The sequence below is a fragment of the Quercus robur genome, chromosome 1, assembly GCF_932294415.1.
Source record: "Quercus robur chromosome 1, dhQueRobu3.1, whole genome shotgun sequence".
Taxonomy (NCBI): Eukaryota; Viridiplantae; Streptophyta; class Magnoliopsida; order Fagales; family Fagaceae; genus Quercus; species Quercus robur.
In genome coordinates, this window is record NC_065534.1 from 38,973,258 (window position 1) to 39,000,686 (window position 27,429).

Consider the following 27,429-nt stretch of genomic DNA (forward strand, 5'->3'; position numbering starts at 1 on the left):
TCTCACCAACACCAACACACACTGACCAACACCAATCGATAAGATAAAGTCAAATTCAAAAAGACAAAAAATAGGCAAAAAGCAAAATATTAACAAAGCTAAAGAGTAAAGATTCGGCCAGCCAATCAGAGACTCACAGTTCAAAAGAGAGAGAGAGAGTTATTGAGTTAGACTCTTAAAGAATAAAGAGAGAGAGACTCATTCATTAATTTCATTTCATAGTTTTCATTTCAGTGAGATAAAGAGAGAGAGACTGAGAGAGAGTCAGAGAGAAAAAGAGAGAGAAATACCTTGAGGGAGGGAGCACCGAGCATCGGAGTAAAGCAATCAGCAATCTGCAATCTGCGATCTGCGATGAGGGGCGAGCGATGAGGGGCAACGACGAGGGGCGAACGAGCGATGACGACGACAAGTGACGTGACCGTGGGTTTGGTTTGCTCTGTATTGGGGTTTGGTTTTGGTTTGCTTTGTACTGGTGTTTTTTTTTTTTTTTTTTTTTTTGGATAAACACCTCGATATTGGAGTTTGTTTTGCTTTTGCTCTGTATAAACTGTATTGGGGTTTGGTTTTCTCTGCCAACAACGTGACCGTGGGTTTGGTTTCTAATTCTTTTTTTTTTTTTTTTTTTTTGAGAATTCGTGGGTTTGCTACCTCTGTAATCTGTTGGGCTCGCCATGGGCTTGGCTCTGTTACAATTTTTTTTTTTTGCTTGAAAATAGAACAGATAATTTTTTTATTTATTTTTAATTTGATGGTGTTCCTAATACAGATTAAATATATATATATATATTTTTTTTTTCAGGTCAGGGTGTTCCTGGGAACACCCTGAGCTGTACATGGCGCCACCACTGCAATGACATATTCAAGGAAGGTTGGAATGATCTAAATATGTGAATGGCTGAATGTGAATTTTGGAACCACCCATAATGGTAAATTATCATGTTATCTCGAGGTTTAATGTGTCATGAGAATGTATATTTGTGTTCATAATTAAAAAAAAAAAAAATATATATATATATATATATATATCCTTGATTTAAGATGGCACAGATTTGGACCAAAGATAGAGTAACAGATGAGCATGCTGAAACTGCAAAGAAAGGTGTAAGACATGCTTCCCAGGGCTCTATTGATGACTTTGATTCGATTCCTTCAACCCTTTACTATGACGCTTTGATGGTGTCCCTAAATGAGCAAACTATATCATCTGGAGTCCATGAAAATTGTTCTCGAGCACCTTCTCTAGAGGCAAAAAAATAAAAGTGTCAAAAGCTAAAGAAAATGATGATGCAAGGCCATTGCTCGTGGACTTGATAGTATAGCTAAGGCAATTAATAGGGCAACTGATGTTCTTGCAAAGTGTTTGGGATCGAAAAGATCAGGGGAAAATACCTTTGCAGCTTTGGAGGAAATGAGCTTGAATCAAATCTCTTGATCGAGGCCTGCATATGTTTAATGAGTAATCCACTAAATCTGGAAACTTTCTTTGGTTGTCCAACTACTAAGCGCAAAGAGATCTTACTGAAGTTGATGTCTAGATTTAACAATTAAGAAGTCAGATTTGTTGCTGTAAAGTTGTAATTTACAACTATTTTGTGTTGGCTATAATTCCGTACGAAATTTGATTATAATTTTGTTCAATCTTATGTACCTTATATTTTATGTGGGATTTCTTGTAAAGGTTGTATATGTGAGAGAGAGTGTGAAGACTCAAGGAAAAGTGAAAAGCAAGAAGTTTTCGCGGGTATCTCACAAGAAGCTTACCCACGAAGTGAAGTATGTGCCCAGCACATGACTGGAATACGAAAAGTCAGGACAGGATGGTGACAACTGGTTTTCGCGAGTGTCTCGCGAGTAAGGCCTTCCCGCGAGATACCTGCAAAATATCTCTACCCACACTATATATACCCACATTATCCACAGATGTTAAGGAGTACTTCTGAGAGAAAACCCTAGCCACAACCCTTGAGATTTAGAGATTGTTATACCCACAATTCTCTACACAATCCATTGTGGTTTGTCCTCAACTCCTACCTCTCCATTTCTATATCCTTGAGAGGTTGATGGCCCAAACACTTACCACACCCTTTCAGAGTGTCAAGTGAGGTTTTGATGCTACTGGGAAGTATTGGAAGAAGCCAAGCTTTGACGGATGCAATCGGGCATATTGCGGGATCTGGAGAGCTAGACAAGACACGGTTCTGAGAAGCCTTGTTGAAGTAGGAGCTTGGAGGGCTTAGGTGCATTGGGTAGATTAGGCTTGGAGGGTCTCTTGCTATTCGTGTATTCCAACTGATTGTCTAGTGGATCGATTTACCGCTTGGAAGGCGGTGGAGAGGTTTTACGCCAAGTACTTTGATTTCCTCTTCGATAACACATCGGCGTGTTATCTTGTGTATGCATTCTTTTTCCCTACTCTTTTAGCTTTGATTTTACTGCTATGTTTTAATGAATATGGCTTAGAGTAAAATCAATCGAGCCGTAATATTTAATTTGAGGGTTTAAACAGCTCTTGTGTTTTTAACACATTTTCGAGCTTTCAATTGCAATGTTTGGACATGCACTATTTTGCTACAATGGTTGGTTCGGCCAATTACTCACTGGAGGTGTTTTGGTTACAATGCATGGACTTCTAGCAAATGGTTTATCATTTGGTTGACAATGAATATGTACATGAATGTTCATGTTGGCTGTTGTTAGAAATGTGTTTATTATCATTCATGATGTGGATGGTGTAATAACTATGAATCATTGTGTTTATATGGGTGCACAGTTTACTTGAAGAGCTGTTTCTTAAAGATGGTCTCTTTTTTTTTTTTCTTTTTTCTTTTTTTTGGCTCATGGTTTCTTCAGACATCTCTCTCTCTCTCTCTCTCTCTCTCTCGTCCTGCAGACTGAGAATATGTTGTAGATTAGATTTCATATAGGTAAAGGATAGAATTAATGGGCAAACAGATGAGACTAGATCACTAGACTACTTGTTGGGTGCAAGTTGTAAATAAAGAGGGATCTGCAACTTGAGAATTATTTCTAATGAAGCTTATAAGTGTTTCACAGAATAACTTAGTAGACATTATTTATAGATTTTGGTTTGCTCTCCCTTTAGAGTACAAAAGAGAAGAATAGCAAATAAAGTATAGATGGGTGCCATGTAAATGCAGCATATGCATCTAGACTGATTTATCACTAAACATAAAACTATTTGTCATAATTAATAATTAATGATACGCCACAAACAAGAAGAGTTTTCTCTGGCTGGTACCAACTTACTATTTCCTAGCTGCCTTAACTGGGCACTGCAAATACAAACAAGATAGGTAGATCTCCAGAAAATATAAGGAACAGTGATGAACCAATCTACAAACACATAAAACTGCAGACATTTACATTGAAGCTACCATGTTCTTCTGGCCCATCCACCGTGTAATGGCTGATTTTATTCTTGCTGCTAATGCCAGCACTCTTGTTTCATAGCAATCTGGATGGATAACCTTCGCTTTCCCTGATACAGTATTCACAGATACTTTGCTACAGGCCGTGGACACAGCAGTACCTTTATAAGCCTTGCAGATATAGCTTAGAAAGTTTTCATAATCCTGCAGTGAGAAATTATATCATTTCTTAGAGAAAGCAATAATAATGGTTACCCATTACCCATCAATATTTTAAATGACCAGAAATTAATCTAGTGGTTACAAACAACCATCACTTGTTTAATTAGTCCAAAATGAGGTTACACAAATATAATCCAATCATGTATGCATATGGCCTTGGTGAATAATATTGGAAAACAGAAGAACTTTACATAGTCAAAAGAACAAACCTCATAGAGTGGTTCTCCATCCACAACAACCCAAGGCACATACTCATGAGGAGGCTGAAGGGTGTTTGTTTCAGCTGCATATTGCAATTCAAGCTGTATAAAGAAAAAATAAATCCAATTATAGATAGCTAGAGAATTTCTGACAGTAATAAACCATAGTATAAGTGACAAGAGGTAAAAAGAAAGGAAAACGCTGTGCCTAGTATGATTCCAGTCAGCAGAATAATAGCACATATCCCCCCCTCTCCCCACAGTAACAAAAATAAAAAGGCCCCTAGAGTGGTCCCATATTAAAGAATGGAATGATTTTACAAACAATCAAATGTCAGAGAAGTCAGTTTTTAGCGTGTCAATTCAAAATACTTGCACTAAATTACCACTCTATGTAAGAAGCTCTTGATTCGGGGTTGTGTTCTTCAGTATTCTAGTCACAATTTTAAATATAAAAGTATTTGGTGGTCATGGAAGCTCCAACCATTTCCCGGCCATGTTATTAATTAACACCATCCAAGTATTTGGCAGCTCATTTTTTATAAATGCTGATTTCGCCCAATCCTTGGTGCGGTGGCTAGTGCCATCCACCAAAAGCAACAGGTCGTAGGTTCGAGTCTGGGAATCATCTTCTCCAAAAACAAATTTGGAGGCTTGCAAAAGTGGGGTCTTTGTGCATTGGGTACAATTTTTTTTTTATTACCAATTTCACCCCAAGCCCAGTAAAGATTAGTCCTTCACTAATTCCATGGGATCCACAATTACTCACCTTTACAATACTACAAATGAAAAGCCAAATAGTTTAAGGAGTGATGATTCATTCAACATAAATTCAAACTCTCTTTCCTATGTTCCTAAGAAGGGTCAACTGCAAGTACTTGCATACCCAAATCTTACAGCTTCTTGGAGGAATCAAGAAAACAAAAACATATACCATCTGTCAATAAGCTGTATTTAGCAAGATAGAATCCATGTAGGAAAAAAAGCATAATGACAGTTATTCAACCAGAGGTATCTCCTTAGGTAAGCTAGGGATTCTTTGGTTAGTAGCCTAGCAATTATAAAAAAAATTAATGGCAAAGCACTTCCAACGCTTCAATAATAATTATTATGTACCAACTACCAAGTGATCACACAACAAATATTCCACCTTGATAATGTAGCCCATATAAGGCTACACGATTTCAATAATGTATCTTGGTTCACATTAAGTAATGAATATTTCATTTATTCACCATAGGATAATCTGTGCTGTTTGTAAATTTTAGTTTATTAGACAAAGCTGGTATAAATAGTACAATCAACTGTTATTTTGCTACAATTTGATTCTTAATAGGATAACAGTAATATAAAACTTGGGAGTGCACATTGCAAACATCCATGGGGAACTATAGACATCAGAACGATTAGTTCTAAGAGCCCTAAACACCCATGATAACAAAAAAAAAAGGGTGTGCATCCTGATATTTTCACCAAGACAACTTACACCACTCGAATGGAAAATTTAATGTTAAATTCAATTGGAGAAAACCAACCTCTTTACCATGTCCACTACTATAGCAATCTGAAATAGGGTTTGGATCCAAGCCCAGCTTCTCAAAACATGATTCCCATTGGGGGTACTTGTGTTCGTAGACCAAAGTCTCAACGCAATTAATAAAAGGAAAATGCTCACTCTGCAACAACATGAAAGTGCATGAGAACATAGCATTGCCACTCACATGTTATTAAAAGTTAAAACCCTTGAATAACTGACCAAACAACTCAACTTACTTAAGATTTTTCATTCTCCAAGAAGAAAAAACCACCCTAGTATTTGTTAGGGAGATAAAACCTTGGGGAGACTCCAATTAAGGCCTTAATATAACATATAGGAACACCACTTAACCCAACAACTTAAGCCTGTAGGTTTGAGCCTAATTGTATTATATTAATTCCTCGTCTTCTTGACCTTTACTCCATGTGAGACTTCCAGTCACACATGTATAACCTTCAGTATGCATATGATTAAAACATTTTCACAACTATCCACAAGACTTTCAGAAATACTGAAATGATGTCCCTGTGCACACCACAACTAAATATAAGCTTAGCACAGAAAATGCTAGTAGCACTTTTATAGTCTTATGTACCAATGGGTTCTTATCATTTTTCATTTCTGTCTTATGGTCAGTAACAAGTCTTACCAATTTGCCAAGAGCCTCGTAGCTTAATTGGCACCTCTTGGTATTTTCAATGAAAACACCCAGGATTCAAATCCTCACTCTCCCCCATTGTAACTATCAAAATATTAAAAAAATAAAGTCTTACCAAATCAGGCCAGACATCAATTGCACAGGCTTCCACAGTGTTTAGTAAGCATTCATATGGGCCATGCTGCAATCATCATCAAAAAATTTAGTACTTCATCCTATGTTAATACATACCCACCAAAACAAAAGAATAATGAAAAATACAATTTTGACGTTCTCAATACAAGTAAATAAGTCCAACCCATATGGGAAAATTGTCAAATAGTATAAGTATACAGTTCCAAGCAACTGAATTGTGATTAATCAAACAAAAAAGAAAAAAGGAAAGACAAGCAGACAATTCATAAAATTGTGGAATTAAGGAAAACCATGACCTGGCAATCGAAGGTGTTGTTGCCTCTGAGTTTGGCGTTACCCCAAGGAACGAGTTTGAGATCAACGATAGAGATGAGATCAGTTTCGAAGAGCTTGTCCAGATAATTGATTATGAAATTGGCGCTGTAGGGGCATAGGGATTCGTAGTATAAGCCCACAGAGACTTTCTGAGAATCTGATGGTAAAATAATTCTAGAAGCTGACGAAGAAGAAGAGGTGAACAAGATGAGAAGCCATTGGAGAAAAAAGCTGAGGGATTTTCAGAACAATGGAGCTGAGAGTAAAGGGAATGAAATCTAAGATAACTATATGCAGAGAAATATATAAAGATCAGGACTTGAAAATTACAGGTGTTTGTTGTTAGAGCCCGCCACTAGTCAGAAAAAGTTCGTATATATATATTTCATTCTTTTTAAATTTTGGGGTTTTTTTTTTTTTTTTTTTTAATTACAACAAACACACATGGGATAAATTCACTCTATCCACGTATTGATATTTATGGACAAAACTTTTATAAAATTGTTTATAATATATATATTGAGAATTTTTTTTGTTCAAAAGTTGTATCTTAAATTCTTTAATTAAATTTAAATATATGGATATGTTGAATTTAATGGTCTTTAAAAAAGATAACAATTTGTATGTTGTATTGATGAATGAAATCACTTAATTTTTTACTCTCTTTTTTTTTTCATTTTACCACTTCACTTTTTGACAATAAATTTTTTTTATTAATCTTTTTTTACTAGATACTTGAAATTGAAAGTTATTTTTCTTAACTCTCATTTTCAAGAGCAACTGAAGTTAGTGCAATACCCTACTTGATCTCAATCCCTTAAAAATTATATCTAAATATTGTCCTAAATTTATTATAAGAATAAGTCTAATAAAAAAAAATTTTAACGAGTCCATGGTGTTAAATGTTAACGGTGGACCTATATTAAAATGGTTGTGTACCATTCTTAATTTACTACCTCAAATTATGAATAAATAAATAAAATTTGTGTCAAATCTCAATGGCAAGAATAATAAAATAAAGATATTAATTTCTCACTTTGAAAATTAATTTTATCGGCTACCAAATCTAATTATTTACTAAAAACTCAAAAAAAAAAATCTAAAAACATAGGTAAAACTCCTTAATTAAATTTAACTATCTTTTCCTACTAATGATTAAATTCAACCATGTAGTTTATTGGCTAATATAGCCATATGGTTGAATTTAATTAACCTTCCTAAAATATAACATATAAGTAATTGTATCTAAATTTTGTCCTTTTTTTTATGATTCAATAGTTAGGGGAGGGAGCATTTGAACTCTAGAAATCTTCATTTGAAACACCAAGAAGTGTAATTTAAATTACAAGATTCTTGGCAAATTTTGTTAATTATCCTAATTTACTTATAATGCATCACAACTCACAAGATGTAAGGGGAAAAAACACTAGAAAAATGAAAAATGTGTCCACTTGGTGCAACCACTACATGTAGAATATAAGCTTTTTTACAAGGTAAATTCTGCAAACCTCTATTGAGGTTTGGGAAAGTGACATTACATCCCAAATCTGAAGAGAAATGACACTTTATCTCTTAAGGTTTGAGAAAATCAACACATTAGTCATTTTGTTAATAATAATAACAAAAATTTTCAAATTTTGAAAAGATTCTCTCAACCAAACCATAATCATGGTAATGATTTTTTTTTTTTTTTGGGTTAAATATTGTTCTTTATCACCAAATTGTGGTTAGGGTTTGGTCAATGCAATATTTTCAAAATTTGAAATATTCTATTGTTGTTAACTTGTTATTAATGGAAGGACTAATATGTTGATTTCTCAATCTCAAGGAAGATAAATGTCATTTCCCCAAACTTAGGAGATATTTGTAAAATTTCCTCATTTTCTTTTCCATGGTAAATATATTGAAATAATTGTCTGAAATTTATGAAATTAAGCTGGTCTCTTTCAAGGTTTTTGTATTTTTTGCTATAATGAGCAGGGGGGAAATGCACCTCTCCGCATCCACTCGAATTAAGAAGAGGTTCGATTGATTTTTTTTTTTTTTTTTTTTCAAGTAATTTGACCTGTAGAACCATAAAACCCGGAATTTCTTTATATGCCGATACCAACCATACAATTGCACAGGGCGAGTCAGGGTTTAATGAGCAATTTAGTTGCGTCTTGGGGTGAAGCCAAGCACCATGTGGTCCACCTGCCAAAGCTGAAAGCTGAAAGGCACACCCAACAAGAGTAGCTGTGAATTTTGACAAGTTTTGAGGCCAAATGCATTCTTTTCTCAGGATTAAGACAAGGAGTTTGAGTGGTGGTTCGTAGTAAGCTCAGAGTCTCAATCAATCTCCCATGGATTCTCATTCTAGATTGTTTCCTCTTTGTTTGTTAGTGTTTGCCATATCTTTTGTTACCTCCTACTCCTACTTAATTCGGTTTCTTTCCCGGTTTCATTAGTAGAGTTTAGGACTGTAATTGCTTCTCCGTTGATTTAGGCTTCTTCAAGGACATGCTCCAAAAAATAACTTCCTTCTTTTTTTTCTTTTTTTGAAATAGTCTTTTAATAACTTGAACCAAAATACTAATTATTAACAGGTAACTACGACTTTTAACTTCTAAATTCTAAGATATGCTATTCTCAATAATATATTAGGGACAGGATTACAAGGAGATCCAAGCTACATTGAGAAACCATAATTCATTGGCTACAATTGTTCATAATAATACTACAAATCCTCACCAATAATTCACAAGATAAATAGATCCCTAAAGTGTTCGTGAACACTGTAGCTAGCATTCAAGAAATAAATCCTTTGCTCTTCAAACTCTCAACAGATTCCTTGATAATTTGCTCCATAGGAATAAATTGTAAGCCCAAGTCCATCATCTTCTTAGCTCCATCCTTCGCCCTCAGCAACCCAGGCTGAGTATCCTTTGGCAACCTGCACACAAGGGGACATCATAGATTCAGCAATTTATACAACCACTTCTATTGCATTTAAATTCTAAAATTGGCATCAAGCAGATATGATAATGTTCCAAAGGATGAAAAACCAAAATCAAAGACTTGGAAACCAACCAGATTCATGCAACAATAAGCTTACCTAACTGGAAATTCTAAAATCATTAAGGTATGGCAGCACAAAGAGAACTTAAATAAGCTAGCAAAAGATGAAATATTATTAGAAGGCAAGAATAAAAGTTGAATGACTGGGTCTCTATAGATCAGACAGCACTCAGTCCAAGGAATGGAGTTAAGTTGGGTGGGGCTAAACCCAAACAAAAATCGAAGTTTAAAGTTGATTTATGACCTATTAGAAATTGTCGAAAACAAAACAAAATAAAATATATACACTTCTATGGTACTTCCTGTGGCAGACGGTGCAGTATCAATGTTAAACCCAACAAACCTCATTTGACAATTGTTAGTTATATATCTTCATCTACTAAGCATTATCATATCTGGATCATAATTTCCCTTGGAATGCAATTCAATTCCACCATGTCATTGACTTTTGTTCTAATGCAGCTTTTATGGTTATCAGATACTCGAGATGTACATCGTTCCTGTTTCAAATCCATTTCACAGTCACAGAAAGTCAAATGTATTACCTTGGAACTTTATATTCAGGGTAAAGTTCAGCAACCTTTGCTACAAAATCACCATAATGTGATATAGCTTCAACACACAAGTGCCTTCCAGTTGCTGATTTGTTCTCATAAACCAATATATGTGCCAGGGCCACATCTTTAAAATGCACAGATCCCATAAAAAAATTTTCATATGTTTCAGTGCATCCTGCAGCAAGGATAAAATCGATTGGTTAAGGCTTTTACTAATTGTAAATATCAGAAACTTAACAGATAAAAAGGAATTATCATTTTGTTTTTAGAAGTAGAGGAAATTACAAATCCACAATAATAAGAGAGCTGGTGGTGCATCCTCCCAGGGTTGAAGACTACATCCATGCCAGTTAAAGGTGTGACAAGGGTTTGCAACATAGAATTGTCCATATAAAGGCAGAATGACATCACGTGTCGAAAGCTTTCATCTATTGTGATTGCATGCTGCTTATCACTTAGCATGCATCTTTCACTTTTAGCATGGCTACTTCCTAACCCAAAGAAGATTGAAGGGTGGCATGCTTTTGACAACCCAAGGAGTACCTAAAGCAAAACCCTTGTGAACATAAACTTCCACAACAGACCTATACTAGGAGATGAAGAAAGTGGCATATCACTGCACTCCTGCATACAGTGAACACTGTCCCTTCCTCCAAGTTTGGGACTAGCCACATACATGACCATTAAGTATGAGATAAAAAGTATTGAATGAAGAGTTTTTTCTGAAGAATATTTATAAACTGAACTTTTACAGTGCACAAATCTTTTAAGCCTTTACTCAAGGTCAGCCTCAGCCACTTGATTTTAATTCCTCATTCCACTCGAGCCTTAATTATATGGAGACTTGACTAAAGCAAAGAAGAACGAATTGCTATTTTATTATAGTAATAAAAAAAAATGGCATATGAATTCTACGAGTTTTAATTTGCTGATTCAAACTGAAGTGACAAATAACGATGGTTAAATTAAACAACTCATGTACATCAAATCTATAGGTTACATATATAAATATTCATTCCCATTAAAAACGCTCTTAATGGCAACAACATTAGATGGATAGAGCATTACCCTGAAGAAGGCGAAGAAGCATTAGCATGCTAGCATTGAGTCTAGGGGGAATAACAGGGCCCATGACTGTCCCGGGATTCACCACCACCACGTCCAAACCCTTCTCTTTAGAAAAATCCCAAGCTGCTTTCTCGGATAGGTTTTTAGAAATTGGATACCATAACTAGACCAAAAAAGCAAACACATCATTACAGTCCAATAAATTTGTTGAAAGCTAGACGAAAAGTGCACATAGTGATAGAGGCACTCACCTCCTTCTGCTTGCAGTAGTCCATGTCGGACCAGCAATCCTCAGCCTTGACAACATCAGGTGGCCAGTTAGGGCTGGGAGTTATAGAGGAGATTGATGACGTGACCACCACGCGGCTCACCCCAGCTTCCTTCGCTGCAGTCAGTACATTTATAGTACCCTTGATCGCCGGGTCCAGAAGTTGCTTCTGTAAATGCACCACTCCCAAATCACATACACATTACTAGAAAAGTAATAAAGAGTCAATTCCAGCTGCAAGAGAATATCCAATGTTTAAAGATAGAGGATCGGAGCACAAACCTGGGGATCATGGACTTGATCGACGATGCAGGGAGAGGCGAGGTGGAAGACACCGGCGCAGCCATTAACAGCGCGGAGAATGGAGGGGTAGTCGAGGAGATCAATCTGGAAGAGACGGAGACGAGTTTCGGCTCCTTCTAGACCTTCTAGATGCTTCGTTTCATTCTCATCCTCTGCAACAGAACAGAACAGAACAGATAGTGGGTTAGGAGAATAATAATAAGAATAATAATAATAGAGTGATGGAAGATCGATCGAGCAAATTTGGTTTTTTTTAACTGAGATCTTGGACGGTGGCATGGACATTGTAGCCACGATGGAGGAGTTCACGTACGAGCCAGGATCCAATGCACCCGCTACCTCCGGTCACGCACACCACCTCTCCGTCTTTTGCCATTTCCCTTTCTCTCCCAATCTTCACACTTCACTCACTGCCTATTTTACTTGCAATTTTTCTTTTATAAAGATTTTACTTGCTGTCCGCATTCCGCAGAGAGATGAATATATAGGATAGGATAGGATTGGGGAAGGGATAATACTAAAGAATTGAATATGATGAATGATGATGCAGATAAATATCTATTTACTATATAAAGATCTAAAAAGCGACAATGCCGTGCTTCGGTACTGTGCATTTGGTGTGTTTGCACTGTATAAATCGGTAGTAGAAACAGTGTTTTTTTTGTCTTTTCTTTCTTTTTTATATTCGGTGCTTTTGGTTTAGTTAATCGGTTACCGTTCCTAATTTTTTTTTTTTTTTTTATATTTATGTAAGTCAGTATATATATATATATATATTAATATATTGACCTAATAAATTTTACAATATTTTCACAATTATTGACCGAAATTATATCTACAGTGCCTAAAGTTCTTTTTTTTTCCAGTGGTTTGTGTTTTTTTTTTTAATATTTATGTAAACTGGTATATATATTATTATACTAACACAACAAAGCGTATACACTATAGCACGATAGCTACAACAGTGCTTTTAGTTTAGTTACCGACACTATAGCTACAGTACCTAATTTTTTTTTTCTTTTTCTTTTTCCAATAATTGATTTGTGTTTTTTTTTTCTTTTAAATATTTTCATTTATGTAAGCTAGTGTATATATTGTTATACTAACGCAACAAATTTTACAATATTTTCACAATTATTGACCGGCACTATAGCTATAGTGCCTAAAGTTTTTTTTTTTTTCCATTAATCAGTTTGTGTTTTTTTTTTTCTTTTAAATATTTATGTAAGCTAGTATATATATTATTATACTGACACAACAAATTTCACAATATTTTTCCAATTATTGGCGTGTCAATTTTTTACAAGTCGAAATAAAATAATAAAATATGAGACTATGACTAACCATAATTAAAAATAAATGTTTTGAGAAAATGTTACAACACTTATTGTGTACTGTTTTTGCTTTATCGCAAATGCGTATATGCACGGTAGCTACAATACTTTTGGTTTAGTTAACTGGCACGTAGCTACTATATATAAAAGCACGAATGCACTAAATTATTGTAGCTACTCTGATTTGGTTTCGTGAGCCACTTTTTTTTTTCCAAGTTTTGAATAGTAACTACAATGCCACTTCTACAATAGCTACATTTTTTCTTTTTTTTAGTAATCGGTTTGTGTTTTTTTTTTTTTTCCTTTTAAATATTTATGTAAGTTGGTATATATATTGTTATACTGAAGAAGAAAAATTTACAATATTTTCACAATTATTGACATGTGTGAATGTGCCAAAGCACTGTAACTACAGGGCTTTGGTTTTGTGAGCTACTTTATTTTTTTTAAGTTTTGAACAGTAACTACAATGCCAAGGAGCACTGTAGATATAGTAGTTACAGTTTTTTTTTTCCTTTTAAATATTTATGTAAGCTGGTATATATATTGTTATACAGACACAACAAATTTCACAATATTTTCACAATTATTGTCGTGTCAATTTCTTAGAAGTTGAAATAAAATAATAAAATATGAGACTGTGATCAATCACAACTAAAAATAAATGTTTTGAGAAAATTTTACAACACTTATTGTGTAGTGCTTTTGGTTTATTCAACTGGCACGGTAGCTACAGTGTCTAAAGGATTTTTTTTTTTTTCCCAGTAATCGGTTTGTGTTTTTTTTTTTTCTTTTAAATATTTATGTAAGCTGGTATATATATTGTTATACTGACACAACAAATTTCACAATATTTTCACAATTATTGACGTGTCAATTTCTTACAAGTCGAAATAAAATAATAAAATATGAGACTGTGACCAACCACAATTAAAAATAAATATTTTGAGAAAATGTTACAACACTTATTGTGTAGTGCTTTTGGTTTATTCAACTGGCACGATATCCTTTTTTTTCAGTAATTGGTTTGCGTTTTTTTTTTCTTTTAAATATTTATGTAGCTGGTATATATATTGTTATACTAACATAACAAATTTCACAATATTTTCACAATTATTGACGTATCAATTTCTTACAAGCCGAAATAAAAATAATAAAATATGAGACTGTAACCAACCACAACTAAAAATAAATGTTTTGAGAAAATGTTACAACACTTATTGTATAATATTTTCGGTTTATTCAGCTAGCACGGTAGCTACAATGCCTAAAGTTTTTTTTTTTTTTTTTCAGTAATCGATTTGTGTTTTTTTTTTTTCTTTTAAATATGTATGTAAGCTGGTATATATATTGTTATACTGACACAACAAATTTCACAATATTATCACAATTATTGATGTGTCAATTTCTTACCAATCGAAATAAAATAATAAAATATGAAACTGTGACCAATCACAACTAAAAATAAATGTTTTAAGAAAATATTACAACACTTATTATTATCACAATATTTTCATAACTGTTGAGATCTCAATTTCTTATAAATCAAATAAAAAAATGCTAAGTCCACAACATTTTAACATTGATTTCTACAGTGCCTAATTTTTTTTTTTTTCCTAGTTATCGGTTTGTATTTTTTTTTCTTTTAAATATTTATGTAAGCTGACATATCTATTAACTATATAAAAAGAGCCAAAGGCTCATGAATAGTATTTTTTTGGTTTATTCAATTAGAGAAGTGCACTTTTTCTTTTTTCTTTTTTTTTTCCCCTTCAAGTACGCTAGTTGGTTTGAGCTTTGTTTTTGCTTCTTTTTTTTTTTTTTTAAGATCTTTATATGTTTACTTTGTACTTGCAATTCAAGTTTACGTTGTAAATACACAAAAGTGGTTAATATTATACACATTTGCACAAAAAATGCTAAATATTGTACAAATTTTGTAAAAGTGTACAAAATTTGCCAATTTTTTTGTGTCTACAATATAAATTTACATTGTAATTAAGTACAATGTATACATAGAGATATTATGAAAATGTTATGATGTATGTATCAATTCCTTATGAGTCAAAATAAAATAATAAAATATTATACTGAGATCTAGTACAACTAAAAATGTCGTGACATTTTGATGTTATTACAATATATTCACAACTATTGAGATGTAAGTTATAAGTCAAAATAAAATAATAAAATATTGAATTGGGATTTGTCACGGTTTTTTACGAATGAGATTAACTTTTTATGACATAATTATCAAAATTCTTAAAATTAATGTCTCTATTGATTAATATAAATCTCTATGTATTTAAAAAAATCAAATGATTTATATCTTTATTTTGTAATACAAATAAAATCTAAAATTGATCTAAATCACTACTTTTTTTCCCCATGGCTAGTACGTGCCTTGCACATGCTGCCCGACTAGTAACTATATAAAGAGTGGCTATGCTGTTACAGTACTTCGGCACTGTGCATCCAGAGCAAGGGAGTCAATTCCGTACCGTACCGACCAGTACGGCCAGTACAGATCGTACCGGCAAACAAACCGGTACATATAACCCCTTGTTTCGTACCGGAAAAAATACCGACCATGTACCGGCCGTATCAGCCAATTTCGAGCAATACCGGCCAGTACAGAAAAAAGTTTTTTTTTTTTTTTTTTAAGTTTTGTAATTTTTGAATTTTTGTTAGGGCAGAATGGTAACTTATTTGCATTAGTTTATTAGTATTATTTATTTTCTTAGTATGCAATGATAACTTTTAAGCTTTCAATTTTTTATATTGTGTTTTTTTTTATCTTTTAATTGATACTAAAGTCTAAAACCATGGATAATTAGTTCTGAATTGAGGAAATGTTTAATTGTGAACTTTTATATTTATTATAATATATATATACACACGCAGGCATACATACATATATATATATATATATATATATTTATTTATTTATTTATAAATATAAAAAATAGCGGTAAACTCAAAACGGTACACCGGTATTGACTGGTATCAAAAATATATCGTACCGTTGGCCAAACCGGTACATCCTCCGGTACGATATTGACTCCCTTGATCCAGAGTGTTGGCACTATGGAGCACTGTAGCTGCAATAGTACTTTGGTTTTGTGAGTCCTTTCTTTCTTTCTTTTTTTATTTTTTTGTTATTTTTTTAACCCTTTTGTTTATTCAACTAGCATTGTAGCTACAGTGTCTAAAGTTTTTTGTTTTTTGTTTTTGCTTTTTGTTTTGTTTTGTGTTTTTTTTTTTTTTTTTTTTTTTTTTTTTTTTTCAGTAATCGGTTTATGTTGTTTTTTTTCTTTTAAATATTGACGTAAACTAACATTTATATTGTTATGCTGATATAATAAATTTCACAATATTTTCATAATTATTGTCGTGTCAATTTCTTACAAGTCGAAATAAAATAATAAAATATGAGACTGTGACCAACCACAACTAAGAATAAATGTTTTGAGAAAAGGTTATAACACTTATTGTGCAGTGTTTTTGCTTTATTCAACTGGCACTGTAGTTACAGTGCCTAGATTTTTTTTTTTTTTTTTTTCTTTTCTTTCAGTAATCGGTTTATGTTTTTTTTTTTTTCCCTTTCCAATATTTATGTAAGCTGGTATATATATTGTTATATTAACACAACAAATTTCACAATATTTTCACAATTATTGATGTGTCAATTTCTTACAAGTCGAAATAAAATAATAAAATATGAAACTATGACCAACCACAACTAAAAATAAATGTTTTGAAAATATGTTACAACACTTATTGTGCAGTGCTTTTGATTTATTCAACTGACACGGTAGATACAGTGCCTAAAGTTTTTTTTTTTTTTAGTAATCGGTTTATTTTTTTTTTCTTTTAAATATTTTTGTAAGCTGGTATATATATTATTATATTGACACAACAAATTTCATAATATTTTCACAATTATTTACATGTCAATTTCTTACAAGTCGAAATAAAATAATAAAATATGAGACTGTGACCAATCACAATTAAAAATAAATGTTTCGAGAAAATGTTACAACACTTATTGTTATCATAATATTTTCACAATTGTTGAGATCTCAGTTTTTTATAGATCAAATTAAAAAAAAATGCTAAGTTTACAACATTTTAACATTAATTTCTACAGTGCCTAAAGTTTTTTTTTTTTTCCTTTTAAATATTTATGTAAGCTTACATATCTATTTACTATATAAAAGGAGCCAAAGGCTCATGAATAGTGTTTTATTGGTTTATTCACTTAGTGAGGTGCACATTTTGTTTTTTGTTTTTTTGTTTTTTTTTTTCTTCAAGTATGCTAGTTGGTTTGAGCTTTGTTTTTGTTTTTGTTTTTTGTTTTTTTAAGATTTTTATATGTTTACTTTGTACTTGCAATGCAAGTTTACATTGTAAATACACAAAAGTGGTTAATATTATACATATTTGCACAAAAAATGGTAAATATTGTACAAATTTTGTAAATGTGTATAAAATTTGACAATTTTTTTGTGTCTACAATATAAATTTACATTATAATTAAGTACAATGTATATATAGGGATATCGTGAAAATGTTGTAACGCATATGTCAATTCCTTATAGATCAAAATAAATTAAAATAAAATAATAAAATATCATACCGAGATCTAGTACAACTAAAAATGTCGTAACATATTGTTGTTATTACAATATATTCACACCTAATGAGGTGTAAGTTATAGGTCAAAATAAAATAATAAAAGATTGGATTGGGATTTGTCACGGTTTTATACAAATGAGATTAACTTTTTATGACATAATTATCAAAATTCTTAAAATTAATGTCTCTATTGATTAATATAAATCTCTATGTATTTAAAAAAATCAAATGATTTATATGTTTTTTTTGTAATACAAATAAAATCTAAAATTGATCTTAATCACTACTTTTTTTCCCCATGGCTAGTACGTGCCTTGCACATGCTGCCCCGACTAGTAACTATATAAAGAGTGGCTATGCTGTTACAGTACTTCGGCACTGTGCATCCGGAGCAAGGGTGTCAATTCCGTACCGTACTGACCAATACGGCCAGTACATATCGTACCGGCAAGCAAACCGGTACATATAACCCCTTGTTTCGTATCGGAAAAAATACCGACCATGTACCGGCCATACCAACCAATTTCGAGCAATACCGGCCAGTACAGAAAAAAGTTTTTTTTTTTTTTTTTTAAGTTTTGTAATTTTTGAATTTTTGTTAGGGCAGAATGGTAACTTATTTGCATTAGCTTATTAGTATTATTTATTTTCTTAGTATGCAATGATAACTTTTAAGCTTTCAATTTTTTATATTGTGTTTTTTTTATCTTTTAATTTATACTAAAGTCTAAAACCAAGAATAATTAGTTTTGAATTGAGGAAATGTTTAATTGTGAACTTTTATATTTATTATAATATATATATATACACACACACAGGCATACATACATACATACATATATATATATATATATATATATATATTTATTTATTTATTTATAAATATAAAAAATAGCGGTAAACTCAAACCGATACACCGGTATTGACTGGTATCAGAAATATATCGTACCGCTGGCCAAACCGGTACATCCTCCGATACGATATTGACTCCCTTGATCCAGAGTGTTGGCACTATGCAGCACTGTAGCTACAATAGTACTTTGGTTTTATGAGTCCTTTCTTTCTTTCTTTTTTTATTTTTTTGTTATTTTTTTAACCCTTTTGTTTATTCAACTAGCATTGTAGCTACAGTGTCTAAAGTTTTTTGTTTTTTGTTTTTGCTTTTTGTTTTTTTTTTTTTTTCAGTAATCGGTTTATGTTGTTTTTTTTCTTTTAAATATTGACGTAAACTGACATTTATATTGTTATGCTGATATAATAAATTTCACAATATTTTCATAATTATTGACGTGTCAATTTCTTACAAGTCGAAATAAAATAATAAAATATGAGACTGTGACCAACCACAACTAAGAATAAATGTTTTGAGAAAAGGTTATAACACTTATTGTGCAGTGTTTTTGCTTTATTCAACTAGCACTGTAGTTATAGTGCCTAGAGTTTTTTTTTTTTTTTTTTTTCTTTTCTTTCAGTAATCGGTTTATGTTTTTTTTTTTTTTCCCTTTTAAATATTTATGTAAGCTAGTATATATATTGTTATATTAACACAACAAATTTCACAATATTTTCACAATTATTGATGTGTCAATTTCTTACAGGTCGAAATAAAATAATAAAATATGAAACTATGACCAACCACAACTAAAAATAAATGTTTTGAAAATATGTTACAACACTTATTGTGCAGTGCTTTTGATTTATTCAACTGACATGGTAGATACAGTGCCTAAAGTTTTTTTTTTTTTTTAGTAATCGGTTTATTTTTTTTTTCTTTTAAATATTTTTGTAAGCTGGTATATATATTATTATATTGACACAACAAATTTCATAATATTTTCACAATTATTGACATGTCAATTTCTTACAAGTCGAAATAAAATAATAAAATATGAGACTGTGACCAATCACAATTAAAAATAAATGTTTCGAGAAAATGTTACAACACTTATTGTTATTATAATATTTTCACAATTGTTGAGATCTCAGTTTTTTATTGATCAAATAAAAAAAAATGCTAAGTTTACAACATTTTAACATTAATTTCTACAGTGCCTAAAGTTTTTTTTTTTTCCTTTTAAATATTTATGTAAGCTTACATATCTATTTACTATATAAAAGGAGCCAAAGGCTCATGAATAGTGTTTTATTGGTTTATTCAATTAGTGAGGTGCACATTTTGTTTTTTGTTTTTTTGTTTTTTTTTTTCTTCAAGCATGCTAGTTGGTTTGAGCTTTGTTTTTGTTTTTGTTTTTTGTTTTTTTAAGATTTTTATATGTTTAATTTGTACTTGCAATGCAAGTTTACATTGTAAATACACAAAAGTGGTTAATATTATACATATTTGCACAAAAAATGGTAAATATTGTACAAATTTTGTAAATGTGTATAAAATTTGACAATTTTTTTGTGTCTACAATATAAATTTACATTATAATTAAGTACAATGTATATATAGGGATATCGTGAAAATGTTGTAACGCATATGTCAATTCCTTATAGATCAAAATAAATTAAAATAAAATAATAAAATATCATACCAAGATCTAGTACAACTAAAAATGTCGTAACATATTGTTGTTATTACAATATATTCACACCTAATGAGGTGTAAGTTATAGGTCAAAATAAAATAATAAAATATTGAACTGGGATCGGTTATGGTCTTATACGAATGAGATTAATTTTTTATAACATAATTATCAAAATTCTTAAAATTAGTGTCTCTTTTGATTAATGTAAATCTTTATATATTTTAAAAATCAAATAATTTATATATTTATTTTGTGATACAAATAAAATTTCGAATGGATCCTAATCACTACTTTTTTTCCATGGCTAGCACTGTAGCCACAGTACCAAGCGGCACTATAGCTACAATGCCTAAAGTTTTTTTTTTTTTTTCTTTTAAATATTTATGTAAGCTGGTATATATATTGTTATACTGAAATGACAAATTTCACAATATTTTTACAATTATTGACATGTCAATTTCTTACATGTTAAAATAAAATAATAAAATATTACATTGTGACCAACCAAAACTAAAAATAAATGTTTTGAGAAAATGTTACAACACTTATTGTACAGTGCTTTTGCTTTATCGAGAATACGCTTATGCACTGTATCTACAGTGCTTTTAGTTTAGTTAACTGGCATTGCCTAAAGTTTTTTTTTTCCCCCAGTAATCAGTTTGTTTTTTCTTTTTTCCTTTTAAATATTTATGTAAACTAGTATATATTTTGTTATACTGACACAAAAAATTTCACAATATTTTTACAATTATTGACTTGTCAATTTCTTACAAGTCGAATTAAAATAATAAAATATGAGACTGTAACCAACCACAACTAAAAATAAATATTTTGAGAAAATATTACAACACTTATTGCACAATGCTTTTGCTTTATTCAACTGACACCGTAGCTACAGTGCCTAAAGTGTTTTTTTTTTTTTTTTTTTTTTTTCCAGTAATCGGTTTATGTTTTTTTTCCCTTTTAGATATTTATGTAAGGTGGTATATATATTGTTATACTGACACAACAAATTTCACAATTATTGACATATCAATTTCTTACAAGTCGAAATAAAATAATAAAATATGAGACTCTGACCAACCACAACTAAAAATAAATGTTTTGAGAAAATATTACAACACTTATTATTATCACAATATTTTCATAATAGTTGAGATCTCAGTTTTTTGTAGATCAAATAAAAAAAATGTTAAGTCTACAACATTTTAACATTAATTTCTACAATGCCTAAAGTTTTTTTTTTTTTTTTCCAATTATCGGTTTATGTTTCTTTTTTTTTTCCTTTTAAATATTTATGTAAGTTGGCATATCTATTTCTATTTGTGGGGGTCAATTAGTCAGTAAGTACTGTTAAGGCAGTACTAGCTGGGCCTATGGCCCAATCCGAGGACGTTAGACCATCCGAGGAGGTCCAAATAAGATTATAAGGAGAATAGAATGAAGAGAGGAGTAGAGACAATATGAGATAAGTCCAAACAAGCGTCCGAGGATAAAAGTCATTTCGGTAACATGTGTCCAAGGTAAGTTTAAGTGCCATATCATCAGGAACTTACTTCGGAGTTACATCATCACTAAGAGTTAAACGTCAGACAAGGGATAAGAAAGGAGAAGGGCAACAAATATCTTCAAAAAGTTGCTACATACGCATTAAATGACTCCCAACCAACTCTCTAGCCGCATTAATGTGGAAGTGATGCCTGAACAGTGATCACGTAACCTTACAGCTACTAGTTGATGGTTCTGGGAAGTGCTAGATGGGACAGGAAGGAGTTCCACATGTATGGTAGGGGCAACACCAAGATTGGAATATATAACATGGAAAGATGTACTAAAAAAGGGAGGGGGGAGGCAAAAAAAAATTTATCTAAGAACAGGACTGTAACTCTTGTAGAATTTTATTGTTCATCAAGACAACATAATACAAACTCCTTGATCTATTCCGAGGGCAAATTTTCTGATCTTACTTGTGTCTAACAGTCTTAAACTACCGAATTTAATCGTTTTTCTCCTAGAATAGATCTAGTTCTTCAATCCACGCTTTACAAATTTATTGTTTGGACTGCTTGGTTTTGAACCCAACCTTATTTTGGGAGCAACCCAATTCTAGTCCTTACACTATTAATTATATAAAAAGAGCCAAAGGTTCATGAATAGTGTTTTTTTGGTTTATTCAATTAGTAAGGTGCACATTTTGTTTTGTTTGTTTTTTTTTTTTTTTTTTTAAGATCTTTATATGTTTACTTTGTACTTGTAATGCAAGTTTACATTATAAATACACAAAAGTGGTTAATATTATACACATTTGCACAAAAAATGGTAAATATTCTACAAATTTTGTAAATGTGTACAAAATTAAGTACAATGTATATATAGAGATATTGTAAAAAAGTTGTGACACGTGTCAATTCTTTATGGGTCAAAATAAAATAAAATAAAATATCATACCGAGATCTAGCACAATTAAAAATATCGTGACATATTGTTGTTATTATAATATATTCACAACTATTGAGGTGTAAGTTATAGGTCAAAATAAAATAATAAAATATTGGACTGGAATCCGTCACGATCTTATGCGAATGAGATTAACTTTTTATCACATAATTATCAAAATTCTTAAAATTAATATCTCTTTTGATTAATGTAAATCTCTATGTATTTTAAAAATCAAATGATTTATATCTTTATTTTGTGATACAAATAAAATTTAAAATTGATGCTAATCACTACTTTTTTTTTCATGGCCAGCACGTGCACATGCACATGCACGTGCTGCTCTAACTATAATATATATATATATATATATATATATATATATATAAAATAAATATAGTGCCTAAATGCGGTTGGGAATGGGAAACGTAGGAACGTAACTTTTTTTTTTTTTTTCTAATTATTATTATAAATTTTATCTGTAACACCACTTTTACATCATTGTTATTACTTTGATTTGGACTGCCCAAACAAAATTAGGCACTTCATGTGGAGGGCGTGCAAAAACATTATCCCAACAAAGTTCCGACTAAAGTCGAAAAGGTTTGGAGGTGGAAACTAGCTGCGATGTGCATGGAAGAGATGAGACTGCCAGTCACATCCTGTGGGGATGCAAAACAGAGCAGAGGTTTGAAGTGCAACAAAAATAAAGCTTCCCCTTTTGTTTGAGACTTGCCTGGACTTTATGGACATTGTATGGGAAATAAGGGAGAGATGCCCGGCGGTTGATTGGGTATTGTTTGCAATTACGGGTTGGAGTTTATGGAGTAATCAGAACAAACTCAAACATGATGGGAGTGGAAAAACAGTAGCTGAAATGGTAAGGTTCACAGCGGAGTACGCAAAGAAAGTGAGGTAATCTCATCAAGTCAATCCTCAGCCTCCCAATTCAGGTATGCTCTCATGGACTCCCCCCAGTCTCGGCTGGTACAAGATTAATACAAATGGAGCTGTTTTCGGGAGTATTGGTTGTTGTGGTGTGGGTGCTGTGATCAGAAATGAAAGAGGCCAGCTGATGGGTTCGATGAGTAAACGTATGGAGCTGCCGTTGGGTGCATTAGCGACGGAAGCAAAAGCCGTGGAGGAGGGGATACAACTGGCTTGGGATCTTGGACTCAAAGATATCATCATTGAGAGCGACTCGCAGATTGTGGTGAATGCTCTGAGAGGGCAAGGTCCTATTCAAAGTTCCATCAGGAAGGTAATTGAAGGCATTGAATGGTCTTTGAGGCAATTTAGTTCGTGGAAGGCTGTTCACACCAGAAGGGGCTGCAACAGGGCAGCTCACATATTGGCAAAAAATGCCAAAGGTTTAGATGATTGTATTGTTTGGGTAAAAGATACCCCCTTAGTTATTAAGGACCAAATACAATGTGATGTAATCAATTTGAACTCTGTTCTGGATTAATGAATGTTTTATTGAGTGTTGTTTATCAAAAAAAAAAAAAAAAGTTATTACTTTGATTGATCCCAGTGACACCGACATACTATAACTATATATGGGTGATGAAGTAACTTCTATGGGATTTGTTGAAAATCTATACTGTGTTGGTTGGGTTGTCTATGTGAAGAAGCTTGTTGACGTTTCTCCTATCCTTCACTTTCAACACCATTGGATTTGAAAGTTCCAAAATTGGTGATGGGTTGGCATTCTTTCTGTTGGGCTTTGTGGAATCTAGTTTTGTTCGATTCGGTTTGACGACCTAACTCAACCCGACTTGAATAATATTGTGTGGTTTTTAATGGGAGACTTATTGAGGCTTAGTCCATGGAGCGGAAGCTTGGGTTGATAGGTCCAAGCCGGAGTGCTTATGGACAAGCCTTTTGGGGGTCTGGGGGCAACGCCCCTGGGAAATTTTTTTTGGCCCATTATGTATATGTAGAAACCGACTTTGGTGATTAGGGTTTTAAGGAGGTTGTGTTGCCATGTTTTATATAGAGAGAAAGATTGTAGCTGCAAGTTGTACTCTGTACTCTTCCTTGATAATAGTGAAATTCCTACAGCTCTGTGGACGTAGGCAAATTGCCGAACCACGTAAATATTGTCTTGTGCGTGTGATTATTTTTCTTTGGCGTGTGTTTTCTCTATTTTTGTTTCTCACAGGTTGGGAATTCGGTGAAATTCCCTACAACTTGTATCAGAGCTTAGAGTTAGGTTTGAGTGGGAGCAATGGCAGAGAAAACAGGAAAGGCGTCTGGAATAGAAAAGTTCGATGGCATAGACTTTGGATTTTGGAGGATGCAAATTGAGGATTACCTTTATGGGAGGAAGTTGCATCTGCTGCTTCTAGGGGAAAAACCTAAGGCTATGAAGGCTGAGAAATGGGCTTTTCTTGACAGACAAGTATTGGGAGTTATTAGGTTAACTCTGTCTAGGTCTGTTGCACACAATGTTGTAAAGGAGAAGACCACAACAAATCTGATGAAGGCTTTGTCCGGTATGTATGAAAAGCCGTTCGCAAACAACAAGGTTCATCTGATGAAGAAATTGTTTAATTTGAAGATGGCAGAGAATGCTTCTGTAGCACAACATTTGAACGAATTCAATACTATCACAAATCAATTGTCGTCTGTAGAAATTGATTTTGGTGATGAGATTCGTGCTCTGATCGTTTTGGCTTCTTTGCCAAACAGTTGGGAGGCAATGAGGATGGCAGTAAGCAATTCTACAGGAAAAGAAAAGTTGAAGTACAATGACATACGATATTTAATTATGGCTGAGGAGATTCGTAGAAGAGATGCAGGCGAAACCTCAGGATCTGGTTCTGCCTTAAACCTTGAGACAAGAGGCAGAGGTAATGACAGAAATTCAAACCGAAGCAGATCAAAATTCAGAAATTCTAATCGAAATAGAAACAAATCTAGATCAGGCCAACAAGTACAATGCTGGACTGTGGGAAAATAGGTCACTTTAGGAATCAATGCAAAAGTCCTAAGAAGAAGAATGGAGATGATTCTGCTAATACTGTAACAGAAAAGGTACAGGATGCACTACTTCTTGCAGTAACAGTCCACTTGAAGATTGGGTTTTGGATTCAGGAGCTTCGTTCCATACCACTCCACACTGAGAAATCGTACAGAATTATGCTACAGGTGATTTTGGTAAGGTGTATTTGGTTGATGGTTCAGCCTTGGATGTTGTAGGTATGGGAGATGTCCGGATATTGTTACCCAATAGATCTGTTTGGTTACTGGAGAAGGTTCGACATATTCCTGACCTAAGGAGGAATCTGATTTCTGTTGGACAACTTGATGATGAAGGACATGCAATACTATTTGTTGGTAGTACTTGAAAGGTTACAAAGGGAGCTAGGGTATTGGCTCGTGGAAAGAAGACTGGTACTCTGTATATGACCTCATGTCCAAGAGACACAATTGCAGTTGCTGATGCAAGTACTGATACAAGCCTATGGCACCACAGACTTGGTCACATGAGTGAGAAAGGGATGAAGATGCTGTTGTCAAAAGGAAAACTACCAGAATTGAAGTCCATTGATTTTGACATGTGTGAAAGTTGCATCTTAGGAAAGCAGAAAAATGTGAGCTTCTTGAAAACTGGCAGGGCACCGAAGGCTAAAAAATTGGAATTAGTATATACTGATTTGTGGGGGCCTTCTCCGGTTGCATCCCTTGAAGGTTCAAGGCCTACATCACTTTCATTAATGACTTAAGCAGAAAGGTATGGGTTTATTTTCTGAAAAATAAATCTGATGTATTTGAAACTTTTAAGAAGTGGAAGGCCATGGTTGAGACAGAAACAGGTTTGAAAGTAAAATGTTTGAGGTCAGATAATGGAGGAGAGTACATAGACGGAGGGTTCAGTGAGTATTGTGCTGTATAGGGAATTAGGATGGAGAAGACCATTCCTGGGACACCACAGCAGAATGTTGTGGTTGAGCGCATGAACAGAACTCTTAATGAGCGTGCTAGGAGTATGAGGTTGCATGCTGGACTACCAAAAACTTTCTAGGCTGATGTTGTTATCACTGTAGCTTACCTGATAAACCGAGGACCATCAGTTCCCATGGAGTTCAGACTTCCTGAGGAGGTTTGGAGAGGTAAAGAGGTAAAATTTTCACACTTAAAAGTTTTTGGTTGTGTTTCTTATGTTTATATTGATTCTGATGCTTGTAGTAAACTTGATGCAAAGTCTAAAATATGTTTTTTCATTGGCTATGGTGATGAGAAATTTGGCTATAGGTTTTGGGATGAACAAAACAAGAAAATCATCAGAAATAGAAATGTGACATTTAATGAACAGGTTATGTATAAGGACAGGTCAACTGTAATGTCAGATGTTACAGAGATAAATCAGAAGAAATCTGAGTTTGTCAACTTAGATGAATTGACTGAAGGTACTGTCCAGAAAAGGGGTGAAGAAGATAAGGAGAATGTAAATTCACAGGTAAATCTGAGTACACTTGTAGTTGAAGTCCGCAGATCTTCCAAGAACATTAGACCTCCACAGCGTTATTCACCCACTCTAAATTATCTCCTGTTAACTAATGGTAGTGAGTCAAAGTGTTATGATGAAGCCTTGCAAAATGAGAATTCAAGCAAATGGGAGTTAGCCATGAAGGATGAGATGGATTCCTTGTTGGGGAATTAAACATGGGAACTGATTGAATTGCCAGTAGGAAAGAAGGCTTTGCACAACAAGTGGGTATACAGAATAAAGAATGAGCATGATGGTAGCAAACGTTACAAGGCCAGATTAA

At 32.9% G+C, this 27,429-nt stretch overlaps 2 protein-coding genes across 2 annotated transcripts; both read right to left on the reverse strand.

The window, feature by feature from the left end:
* Positions 1-3,047: 3,047 nt before the first annotated feature.
* Positions 3,048-6,701, reverse strand: LOC126689370 (gamma-interferon-responsive lysosomal thiol protein; the record flags this gene model as incomplete). Its single annotated transcript, XM_050384546.1, has 5 exons — positions 3,048-3,596; positions 3,824-3,916; positions 5,350-5,490; positions 6,125-6,190; positions 6,441-6,701. Coding segments are annotated over 5 exons (774 nt in total), but the record flags the coding sequence as incomplete, so codon positions are not given.
* Positions 6,702-9,110: 2,409 nt separating this feature from the next.
* LOC126689377 (cinnamoyl-CoA reductase 1) lies at positions 9,111-12,250 on the reverse strand. Its single transcript, XM_050384558.1, has 6 exons — positions 11,971-12,250; positions 11,692-11,864; positions 11,393-11,578; positions 11,142-11,304; positions 10,062-10,248; positions 9,111-9,391 (listed from the first exon to the last, which is right to left on the reverse strand). Exons 1-6 carry the CDS (start codon positions 12,086-12,088, stop codon positions 9,247-9,249), a joined length of 972 nt encoding a protein of 323 aa, XP_050240515.1. The 5' UTR covers positions 12,089-12,250; the 3' UTR covers positions 9,111-9,246.
* Positions 12,251-27,429: the final 15,179 nt, after the last annotated feature.